This window comes from Phoxinus phoxinus (genome assembly GCF_949152265.1).
Source record: "Phoxinus phoxinus genome assembly, chromosome: 17".
Lineage (NCBI taxonomy): Eukaryota > Metazoa > Chordata > Actinopteri > Cypriniformes > Leuciscidae > Phoxinus > Phoxinus phoxinus.
In genome coordinates, this window is record NC_136892.1 from 16,727,630 (window position 1) to 16,739,903 (window position 12,274).

At 40.8% G+C, this 12,274-nt stretch overlaps 2 protein-coding genes across 3 annotated transcripts in view; one reads left to right on the forward strand and one right to left on the reverse strand.

Annotated features, from left to right (window-relative positions):
* Positions 1-12,274, reverse strand: part of pcxa (pyruvate carboxylase a) — a 109,373-nt gene that overhangs the window by 30,787 nt on the left and 66,312 nt on the right. The window lies entirely within an intron of this gene.
* Positions 987-10,468, forward strand: lrfn4a (leucine rich repeat and fibronectin type III domain containing 4a). 2 transcript variants are annotated; one of them, XM_079586082.1, is made up of 4 exons: positions 987-1,395; positions 1,922-2,417; positions 3,661-5,319; positions 8,538-10,468. In XM_079586082.1, exons 3-4 carry the CDS (start codon positions 3,683-3,685, stop codon positions 9,580-9,582), a joined length of 2,682 nt encoding a protein of 893 aa, XP_079442208.1. In that variant the 5' UTR covers positions 987-1,395; positions 1,922-2,417; positions 3,661-3,682; the 3' UTR covers positions 9,583-10,468. The 2 variants fall into 2 exon arrangements, with proteins under 2 accessions (XP_079442208.1, XP_079442209.1); XM_079586083.1 differs by lacking the exon at positions 1,922-2,417 and having other exon boundaries at positions 993-1,395.

The window sequence follows — 12,274 nt, forward strand, 5'->3', positions numbered from 1 at the left end:
TAATACTGTAGGTTGATTTCTGGAGAATCATGACACTAAAGACTGGAATAATGGCTGCTGAAAGCTTTTGCAGCTTGGCCATCACAATAAAATGCATCTTAAAAAAAATTAAATAGAAATTAGTTATTATAAAATCAAATATTTCACCATATTACTGCTTTACTGTATTTTTGGATCAAATAAATGCAGCCTAAGGATAAGGGGCTTCTTTCAAAAACATTAAATCTTACCAATCCCAAACATTTTTAACATTTCAAGTTGTATACGTTAATATTACTTCATTTATTATGAATAAACAATAACAACAGAGTACATAGTGTATTTTTAAATTAACATTCCCAGATTGATAAAACTTGCCCATTATTAGTTCGTTATTAGTTAAATTGAACATTATTGTGAAAGCGGTTACTGTTTTATTTATATATCTGTAAGTTGAACCATTTATGCATTTGAAAAATAATAATAATATAATCCGAAAAAACATTCTGACAGTCAACTATGCTGTTTTGGGGATGGGGTGGAGCCATGTCATATCCTGTTAAAGGCATCAGAATCACCACCAGAATTTGTTACCCACCTTAAACGACACAGATTTCTCAAAATCAGCTCCTCTTTCAGTATCCGTTTTTAATGATATATAATGAATTGGCATTTACATAAGGTGTAAATCGACTCGATAGGAGCATTGTGACAAAAGTTCTCAGTGTACCGGCTCACCAATGATGCCCTGCTGTTAAAAATGTACTGTCAGAGGGACATAGCTTTGGGCAATTCCTCTCCACATCCAGCCCCACACCCCTGTCTGCCAATGCACTCTCATTCTGCCATTTTTACCCTTGCATTTCGTCTCTCTCCTCATATCGAGAGCCAAGACTGCTTCAGGCTCTACCACTCTCCCCTCCGTCACTCTCTCTCTCCCCCCTCTCTCTCTCTCTCTCTCTCTCTCTCTCTCTCTCGTTCTCTCTTCCCTCCCTCCCGCTCACTCTGCCCTTGCTGTGGCAGACACATTGCAGTTGCAAACGGTCGCATCGGCTTGCTCCCTGCATCAAAACCAACAAATCACAGACTCGCGCAGTTCAAGAATACAGAGCAGGACGAAAAAGCAAAAACAAGGCATTGATTGATGGTAATATGCAACATCAGCTGGGACTCAACAGCACTGTTATATAAAGGTTCTTCGTGGCTGTAGGTAATGGTTGCCTACTTTGCGGGCAGGGTTTCCTGGGACCGTTTGCAAAAGTAAAAACAAAAGAAGCGGTCGGGAGAGAAACCAGGGGTGAGGATGCTACCCAAAATCCCTCTTGGGCAAACCTGAGATGTAGAGGGAAAGGGACCCCTGGAAAAGGCAGCAGTTCTCTCGGATGGACACAAGCAGGAATTTGGAAATAAAAAAAGGTAGGTTTGCCTTTACCTTTTAGGTGTTTAGAAGAGGCTGAGGAGGAGTGGAGACAGTGATTTTGAGTTAGTTAAGACAGAGACGAAAGAATAACAGTACAGGGTGGATTAGACAGAGAAAAAAACTAAAAGGAGGTAATCGTGCATTGAAAACGAGTCCATAGACCTCAGGTCCATCCAGACAAGAGTGCATGCACACACATACACAGACACATTTGGCTCAGTCAGACCCACAGGGTCTGCTTGAAAGCAGGTCTAATTGGATTATTTGCTTTAATGCGCCAGTTTACAGGAAGAATCAATTAATTTGGGATCCTCAATAGTATAAGACGCTGACATCAGCAAACAGACATGAATGATACACGACATGCTTTCCGCTTTAAGATGTGGCATCTGAGCTAAAAGTCTACGCAAGAGAAATGAGAGAACAAAAATAAACTGATGTGAGCTATTTTTTAAAAATGGAATGGAAGCTTTTAATATTGGTTAAATATTTATTAAGAGGGATTTGTGTTTCTTTTGGCAGTTCACTGAGATTAAATGGATTGGAAGCACTTGCAACTGGAAGTACCTTTGCAAATAGAAGATTTGAATAAAACAAGCTTTCACTGGAGTCAGAATTTAAAAATGCTGTGAAGTGAAGGAGAATTTGGATGCATTTCCTGAAACGCAGAAAATATGAAAAAAATAATCCAAACATACCAACTTCCTTTTAACTGAGGTTCACAGAAGATTATGGAAACTGGGCAGAGTGATTCATGGCGAAGAAAAGAACGGCAAGGCAGTGATGTGACAGTAATTCATCCATTTGACCACAGATTAAATTTAAATCATCATGATTTTTGGTCATTAACTATGAGGAACAAATCTACCCTCAGCACATCTGAATATTTCCACAGTGTGTACAGTGTTTCACTTCTGGATTTTCATCTGAAGCAATAATGGGACTAGCTGGGCAGTTTGTCTATAAAAGAACTGAAAGGATTGGAAACCATTTTAAATCTTGATGAAAAAGACAACAGGTATGAAAAATTACAGTATTTTTCTGTTTGTCATTTCCTCCTTTCCCTTCCTGTACAAACTAACCTACTGCTGGCAGGTAGGACCTCATGAGGTTTGTCAATTGTTTGCAGGATATTTACAGTGTGTAATTCTGGATTCAGCACAATGAGTCTAAATTCCACTGGGTATTCATTCTTTATAGCAAATTTGCACACATACAGCTTTGAGCCAATTGCACATGGTTATTTATAGAATATAACTACTCTCAACACTGCCCCATCTTATCTCTTCATCTCACCCTTTCTCAGTTGCACACACTCGTTTAAAAAAACTGCTTTACGAGACTGACATTGGAGTGTTATGTAACACGGAGATGAACAGGCCAAAAATCACAAACAACAAATAGAAGCATTAGCATAACACCATCACAGCATAACACATATTTGATGATGGTGACTAATGGATTAATTAAACCAAGTCAAGCATTTGCACATGTTCAGGGACAATAGTGCATTAGATAACACAGGTCTTCACTCTTGTGAAAGCAATTAAACTTCATTTACACACTCGTTGCAGCTTGTGTCGCTCCCTACTCCCCTTGCACTGGTTGGATTGCTTCTGCCCATGTGTGCAACAGAGCAGACACACACAGACAGTTATGTATCAGGTTAATGGAGTAATCAGACCCCTGTAGGAGAACAGGGAGCAGCAGAGAGTAGAACAAACAAAAGGACATAAGACGTGGGTAAATAGATACACTTTGTCTGCACACACAGCCACAACAACAGCCACACAATCTCACATCTGCGATGAGAAGACAGCCAAGGCATTCATCACTTAGAATGTGACTGATCATCTTGGGGTTTGTTCCTGGCAGCCAAATTGAGTCTCCCTTTCACTCACAAAACAGTGGAAAAGTTTAAGGTTCTTGTTGCACTTGCTGGGTACATGATGAATGCCTTAAAATCCAAACAACTGACAAAGGATTCCAGGTAGATCATTAATCTGAACGAATGGACATTGGCAATGGTAGATTGACTCACGGTTAGCTCCTCTTTGATACATTGTTGGATGAAGCGAGCTTATACTGGATGAGCGACTATACAGAACACCAAGTCTCAGTGACAATTAATGGATAACCACATTTGTGCAGGGGATTAGTGGATAGAAAAGCAGTCCCTGGATTGAGGGAGTCAGAAAGTCCTAATTTTTCTCAGTTCAAGTTATACGTTGAAGCAACTAATATTTGTTCTCTTTGCACAGGTCTGTGGACAACCTGGTTACCATGCCACGCACAGAACCAGGGAGTCCATCTAGAGGAACCAATCTTTTGCAAGAACAGGGCAACTCAAAATGGATCCAGTCGAGGAGATATCATGCTTTCTCTCACCCTTTCAGCACAATAAATGTCTGCCCCCGTCCCATGCCACAATCAACAATTTTCTGGCTGGGTCTCCTAGGCTTCGTATTGCTGCTGAGCGGACAAGGTGTGTTTGCAGGGGAGACATGGGGCATGGTGTCCATCTGCCCCATCCACTGCGTGTGTCGGAACTTATCGGAGTCTCTAAGCACACTTTGTGTGAATAAAGGTCTGCTTTTTGTGCCACCGAACATTGATCGCCGCACTGTGGAGCTCCGTCTTGCTGACAACTACATTCTGGAAGTGGGAGGTACAGACTTTGCCAATATGACAGGACTAGTTGACTTAACATTATCACGCAACACCATCCATTCTCTAAAACCACTGGCCTTTGCTGATCTGGAGTCTCTGCGTTCACTTCACCTGGACACCAACCGTCTCACAGTGGTGGGACCTCAGGATCTGACAGGTCTTGTTAACCTTCAGCATTTAATCATCAACAACAACCAGCTCACAGATGTTTCGGTGGATGCTTTTGATGACTTCCTATTGACCCTGGAAGATCTGGACCTTTCCTACAACAACCTACGCAGGGTTCCCTGGGAATCTATACAGAATATGGCTAGCCTGCACACCTTAAATCTAGATCACAATCTAATAGACCAGATTGCGGAGGGTTCTTTCAGTGAGCTCTTCAAACTGTCTCGACTGGATATGACCTCGAACAGATTGCAGACTCTTCCCCCTGATCCACTGTTTTCCAGATCCCAGATTGGGGCTGTCAGTCCAACACCATACAATTCCATCACTAGCCTTAACTTTGGGGGGAATCCCCTGCACTGCAACTGTGAGCTGTTGTGGCTACGACGATTGATCCGGGAAGATGACATGGAGACGTGTGCCACACCTGCTCATCTAGCGGGTCGCTACTTCTGGTCCATCCCTGAGGAAGAGTTCACGTGTGAGCCACCACTGATCACCCGTAATACCAACAAGCTGTGGGTGTTGGAGGGTCAAAGAGCCACACTTAAATGTAGAGCCATTGGTGACCCTGAGCCAGTTATTCATTGGGTTTCACCAGATGACCGTATTGTGGCCAACTCCAGTCGCATTTGTTCGTACTACAACGGCACGCTGGACTTTTTGGTGACCCGTGCCAGAGATGATGGCACCTATACGTGCATTGCAATCAATGCTGCAGGGGAATCTACAGCTCTCGTAGAATTGAAGATCATCCCTCTTCCCCATAGAGGTAATGGTACAATATCCCTTATCAACCACAGAGACCCTGGATCGTCTGATATTAGCAGTGGGCGAGGAGGGGTTGAAGGGGCAGGGACTGGTGTGGTGACTGTACGGAATGTCACTGGAGGCAAGGGAGATACTGGAGAAAGAGGAAGCGGAAGCAGTAATGGAGGAACAGAAACCCTGGTAGCAGTTTTAGGCGTGACATCCAATTCAGCTCAGATTCGCTGGAAAATGGGTCGATCTTCAATGCCTTTCTTGGTGTGGATGTATCAGATCCAGTACAATAGCACTGCTGACGACGCACTTGTTTATAGGTAAGGTATCATGTTTCTTGATCTTGCAGCACTTTTGACAAAAAAAAAGAAAATTATGTGTTGGTTTTCATGCATTGCAGGTAAACATGTAAACATCCTTGACGCTCATGTTCATGGATTATAGGCTTCAGATATTGATGAAAATATCCCAAAGCGGATGGAAGAAGTTGAGCCATGAGGCTAAAACAGATACAAGCAGCTATTTATAGCCAGGGAAGGGTAAAGAAAGCAGAGCACTTGAGTGAGAGGACCTGCTGACTCTGGGGAAAACAGGATGGACCCTTTAAAAGGGCAAAACCTACACATTTGAAGATGGTGTCACAGCGAATCAGGAAGAGTGAAATGGATCTAAATGGAGGAAGAAAGGGAGAGAGAGAGATGGGGCAGGTCACATGGGAAGGGCTGTGGGAGTTGCTTACACTGAATCTTCTTAGACAGCTGGGAGGAGTCTTAGCAGTTCCACAGTAGTGTCCAAATTCCCATACATTTATAGTTTGTACTAAATTCAGTGAAGAACTTCTCAACATTTGTTGATGTTCTTTTGGCATGCAGGTTTATAGTATAAATTCATTTCCAGACATACTACATCTGCTTTGTTGTCCTGTGTTCCGTGATCCGTGTCCTGTGACACACTAACAATGAACAAGAAAATTATTTGTTGGCTGTTGTTAAACTAGTACAATTCAGAAAAGAAAAAAACTCTTGGTACAAGCAGTACTTGCGCTTTAGAAAAAAGCCACCTGGCTCACATTTTTTGGACATTATTATCTTTTGAATCTGACACAGCATCAGCTCCTGTTCTCTCAAGGGATAATGAAGTGTCCACTGTTTGCACACCTCAGAATCTTAGCAGATGCAGTACATCATCTGGGTATTGTTCAGCTACTGATCACGGATATGGATGCGTTTTATTACTTTTTATATTCTGTGCAGCAGTATCCGGATGCACAAAACTTAGTTTGAATTTAAAAATCCAAAATCCTCTATGGTAGCCTTCATTTTATGATCCAATTTGTTTATCTTACTCTCTCCTCTCATTACCTTTTCCTTAGCAAACTTCCTAGAGCTCATCAGCTATAAACACTCAATTACTCAGAAGGGAGCTTATAAATGCAAAATATTCACTGCACAAGAACCTATTCTGGTGTGGTAAGGACATATCTTGGAAGGCTTAACAAAAGTAAGGAGCAGTGGGATTTCTAGGGATTGAGATCAATAATGCATGGTGAGGGTGAGGGGCATGTTTGTGTGACAAGGAGAGAATATATATAGATAAAGGAGGATGGGCTAAAGAGAGGGGGATGAAGGTAGCAGAAGTAGCAGCAGTTGCTGAGTGATGGCAGGCAGAGAAGTGGATGAGATGAGTGGGAGGCCAGGCATCTTCATAATGGAACTGTTACTACAGCTATTCCCATCAACATGCAGGAATCTGTAAGAGTAAACACAGTAAGCCACTCGAGGCCAGAAGACAGACATTACACTTTGACTGGCCACCTTGACTGCTTCGTTAAACTACAGAGATAGACTTTTTCCAAAATATTTTTGCACATTCAAGAAACACTCCACATTCATTACAAGTTAATCACTATTGACAATATTTGTGGCATAATGTCAATAACCAAAAAAAGAAATTCCAAGAAAAATTTAAATGGTAACAGCAAGGCTAGTCTCAGCATCAGACCCATGGATCGTTGGCTGTTTCTGCACCAGTCAGTTCTCACCACAGTTTTGAAAAATGCTACAAAAGTGGGTGTGGTGAGATGCGGAGTGAAGGGGGAAGAGGGACCAAACAACACAGCAACTGCTTCTGATACTGACAGTTTTATTTCCCTCTCATTGAGTTAAAAGCATCAAAGCTTCCCACAAATGCACGTTGCAATTTACCATTACATGCAACACAATATATATTATACATGTTTTTGTAAGCTCACCGTAAATTACAAAAATACATCCTACAATGCACAGCTTTGAGGTGCGGGTGCGTGTGCATATATATATATTTATTTGTGTGCTTATATACGTTTGTGTGCATATGAGACACAGAGAACTTATGAGACGCAGTCTCATGAATAATTATGAGACACCGATGAGTCATTGATGTAGTATAGTACAAGAAAATGTGACGTTCACATGAAAACCAATTTAAACCCGGAAGATGAAAATTGTGCAAAAAAGCTTAAAATGAACTAGTATTAAAACTAATATATGGTAACATTGTCTTCTATGATGTTCAACATCTAACTTGGAACTTAGAAAATCTTAAAAAATTTTTTAAAGTTTCATGACCCTTTAAATATAGTTGAATAAAAGTTTAAATAAATAAAAATCCCTATCATACATCCGACCTGAACTGATCTCAAAATGCAAACCATTCTATAGAAATAATGGGAGAATTTTATTTAAATTCTTTTTCAAAATCATTGCCCAGCACGAATCATGGAGAAAATCAAGGGCTTTATTAACAGCATATCATTAAGACGTTCCCTGTGAAGCTTGTAATTCAAATGATCCATAAGATTTGTGACATTTTATATGCAGATAAGCATGCAAATTTCTCATTGATATGCAGTAACACACTGAGCTCAAAAATATGTCAAGTCAACTTGAATGTGAACACTATTTGATTCCTTCCAGTGCAGCACAAAAACACTACACACCTTTTTACTGAGGTTGATAATCAAGGAAAGATAGTGTAGTAAAAAAAAAAAAAGTAAATGCAATAATAAAATTGACGAATCTGAAAAAAAGCTTATTGAATCCGAAGAGGAAAGAGGGAAATAGCTTCTTGAAACCAGAACACAAAGATTAAAATTGTTCAAGGTCCTTGAGCTGTAAAGCCAATTGCCTCTGAAAGTAAAGTGAATTAAAGGACTTGAAACATATGTAGCCATCCAAAGCATTTTCATTACAGACACCTATACCAAGCAGTCAAAGCAAATGCAGTGGACAGTCAATGAAGTTTATTAAAGAATACTGTATAGACAGTTTCTACCAGATTGTAAAGACTAGTGTGGTCAGGATTCCTTCAGGCAAGAAGCATGTCAGAACCTCTCAGCTTTAATTTAAAAATGCTTAATTGCTTGTCAGACTGACCATTTTCACTACAAAAGTTTTGAAATCCATCAAATTCACCTAATTGTGCTTGGTGTATTTCTGGCTGCATTTCTCCTCAATACAATTTCTCATAAAGTCTGTCCTCTCTTTCTATTTGGTTACAGAATTCTGCCTCCAACCAGTAATAGTTTCCTGCTGAAAAACTTGGTGTCAGGAGCCGACTACAGCCTGTGTGTCTTGGCCATATTCGATGATGGCATCTCCTCCTTGGCTACTACAAAGGTGCTGGGCTGCATCCAGTTCAGCACTAAAGAGGATTATCCAGAATGCCGTTCTCTGCACGCTCACTTCCTGGGCGGCACGCTGACAGTGATGGTGGGTGGTGTGGTGGTAGTAACCCTTCTGGTCTTCACCGTGGCCATGATGGTGCGCCATCGTGTATGCGGAGAGTGTCGGGATGATGCCAACAGGCCCGGCAAGTTCTTGCCAGCCAAAGGGGTGGATGTTTACGCCCAGACAAATGGAAACAACAGTATGATGATGGTGGCATTGCCAAACGGAGTCTTGGCCCAAAGAACAAAAGACAAACACAAGCACAGTTCTCTCTCGAAACCCAAAGAGAGCCCGGAGCCACACCATGGCACACACGATAGGGGTGACGGGGCAGTGAGGGAAAAATGTTTTAGTCCTCTCACACCAGAAAGTGAGAGATTGACACTCTTCTACTCCCCAAGTAACACACTGCCCATGCCGACACAAAAGCGAGCAGGTAGGCTCAAGTTGCGGAAGCCTCTGGAGAAAGACAGAGACATGGACAGAGAGGCCTTGGCCTCGCTTGCATTGAAACAAGATGGAGATGACGGAAGGGAAGGAGGCTCAGACTTGAGGCAGGCACTAAAAACCAAGCGTAGCTGCTCTTTTGACGTGGGTGAAATCACCACCACCACAACGTGTTACGGCTACGCCAAGCGGCTGAGTGTCATCTGGACCCGTCGTAGCCAGTCGCTACATGGCATGCTTGTCCACTGTGCCTCCACCACCAGCACATCCAGCACGGGTAGCAATGAGCAGTACGGCAACGGCCTAACGCAAAACTATCTACATGCCTTCACTTCTAACAACTCCTCCAACTCCAACTCTAACTCGACTTCAAACTCAAACAGTAGCATGACTGTCAATCCAAGAGACCTGGAGGAAAGCGTGGTGTAGATTGTGAAAGAAAGATTCGCCTAAGAAAGGCTGATACAAACAAACAAATGCAGTGAGAGAGAACTATGGAAAAAAAAAAATAGATAAGAAATTATCAGGGGAGGGCAGAATTGATGAGAAGTAATGCTCCTGACACAAAGGATTGGCTATCATTTGATGACCGCCATTATTCTAAGCCACAACAAGGCTCAAAATCAAATTATGTGAAGACAAAGAATGACAAGTAGGATTTGAAGAAATGAGATTCAAGGACAGGCTTGTTTTTTTACGACAGGCCCAAGGCATGGGGGATTACAACCTAAAGCGTCTGTTTCAACAAGATTAATTAACCAATTAATACATTTTGGAATAAATCAGCCTCTATGTAGAAGAAACACTATTCGAATGCTAATGAGGAGTTGAAAAACTAAGGGGGTAAATATCACACAAAAAAATAATAATAATAATTCAAACCCAAAGAGAGAATGCATTATCTGTTGAAATGCACTGCTGCAAAGAAGCACATGTCTGAGCCTTCTAATGAGAGAAAGAATATAAATATGCTGTAAAGTTTCTTCACTCTTTTCATTTTTTCTAGCGGATATGTTTTTCAATGAATTGAAAAGATGGAAGGAGTGGGACTCTCAGAACACTTCAATACATTGGTGTTAAGAACGGGGTAACCATTTGTTCAAATGTCATTCAACAGTGGTCTGAATAGTCATAATTGTTCTTGTCTGATCAGCCTTTTTTCCAGAGTCATAAAAGAATAAAACGCTGTTCTGTAAAAATGATATTCAGTATTGTGGAATGAAGCTGTAATGAAGCTCTAATTGAGATCAATCTGATATGATAGCTCCAAGGTTAATTGCTTAAGAGAAGCTGGAATAAAAAGCCATATGGCACATGAACCAAAAAACTAGAGTGCTGCAGTTGACTGGCAGCACGGCATACAGCCCCCAAAAAAACCTGATTAAAATGTCAAATAGGATAATCAGCTTAATGTCTCTAGTGTACTAATTCTAGCTCAGCTAACTAAACTGGAGATTTAATAGCAGATAATAAACAACAACAACAACAACAACAACAACAAGGTCTGTTAATCTGCAAGACCTCAAAGTAGTAATGTGTTATATGAGCTAAGGCTTCAAGATGAAGCTTGAAATTTCCTGTTATATTTCTTCATTTCTGCTGTGTCAAGCCCACTACAGACCACTTTATATAACAGTCGACAGAGGAGGAAAACAGGACGAAGATGAAAGGAAAGAGGCAGGGGTGAAGGTGTGGACCAGAAAAAGAGGACAGTGGCGCAGTTGGGGGAGGTTTCCTGTCTGCCTGGTTTGTGTTATGCCAAGCGCTTTGTTACAACGGATATCGCAAACGGTCCTTAAAGCTCAGGTTTTAGCCGATACATTATATGGAGAGAGAACATATGCATACATCGATGTGTGTTTATGTAATCCCAGTATGCGTTAAATCAATCCCAGCTCTTTCCTGCAAAACTTAACGAGCTGCTTCACTAACTACTCTCTATATCAGCTGCTACCTTCTAAGTTAACATCTAAATCAAAATGCAAGTCTGATTTAAAGCCATTCATACAAGCCAAACAAATAGCGCTACTCGTATGAAGAGCTTAAGAGTCTAATGCTTGAATATTGAGTTCATTCCAATAGAGTTTGACATTAACATGATGGTAAGCTAATAACTGTGTGTGTGCGTGTGTGTGTTAGGGGTTGAACGACTTGAATCACATGAACCTCGAGCTGAGACTCGAACGCGGGTTGCCTTGTGCACAGCTATGGTATATGACAGTGCTGCCAACAAGGCTATTGCTCCTACAAAACCACTTTTTTTTTATCTAGTTTTTATCTTTGGGTCGTTATATTTCTCACCGATTTCTGCTCGTTCTAAATCAGATACGGAAAGTAGCAAATATTAAATTTATATAAATAAGTGATAGCGATTGCGTGTGAATTAATTCTACCTGTCACCATCTCTCTACTAATAGAGAAGCTGTGGGTTTAAGTTACTAAGAAATATATGCTAGAACTTTTCAGTTTCTAAACTATTTTATTGATAAATCACAGAAGTGTCTTGACAATACATTTCTGCGCTCCTGAGTGTTTGGGTGCGCTCGATCTGCACATGCTACGGTCTTGTATGTGTGATTTACAATGCAGCACATTAGTTTAGAACGGCGATTAACTTGCGTGTATAATAAGCTGTATAAAAACGAGCATTCAACTGATCAAATTTGATCATCCAGATGGTAAAATCAAACATATCTGGTGGAGCGCTCCGAGTATGCATTTGTCATTTTAACTGTTGGCAATGCAGCATAAAAGTGTACTTCAAAGATTTCTTATCCTTTTGCGCCGTCTATAGGCCACAATTCCACAACCCTGGAAGACCTTCTAAACATATAAGGAGTAAGCTTTTTAAGAAAGGAAAATGTTATGGATAAAACAAAAATAGTAGGAAGAATCAATGAATTATGAATAATTTACTCCCATTGGGAGCATAACGTAATCAATAAAAAAAAAGAAGTAATTGTAGTCTGATTACGAGTATTTTAAAACGTAATACAAATCAAATTATTCATTTTGGAATCGGATTACGTTATCCAGATTACATGTAATCAGTCAGTGTGAGTGCGAGTGTCAATTGCTGTGAAAATGTAAAATCTGGGTCCTAAAACAACCTGTTGGGAAC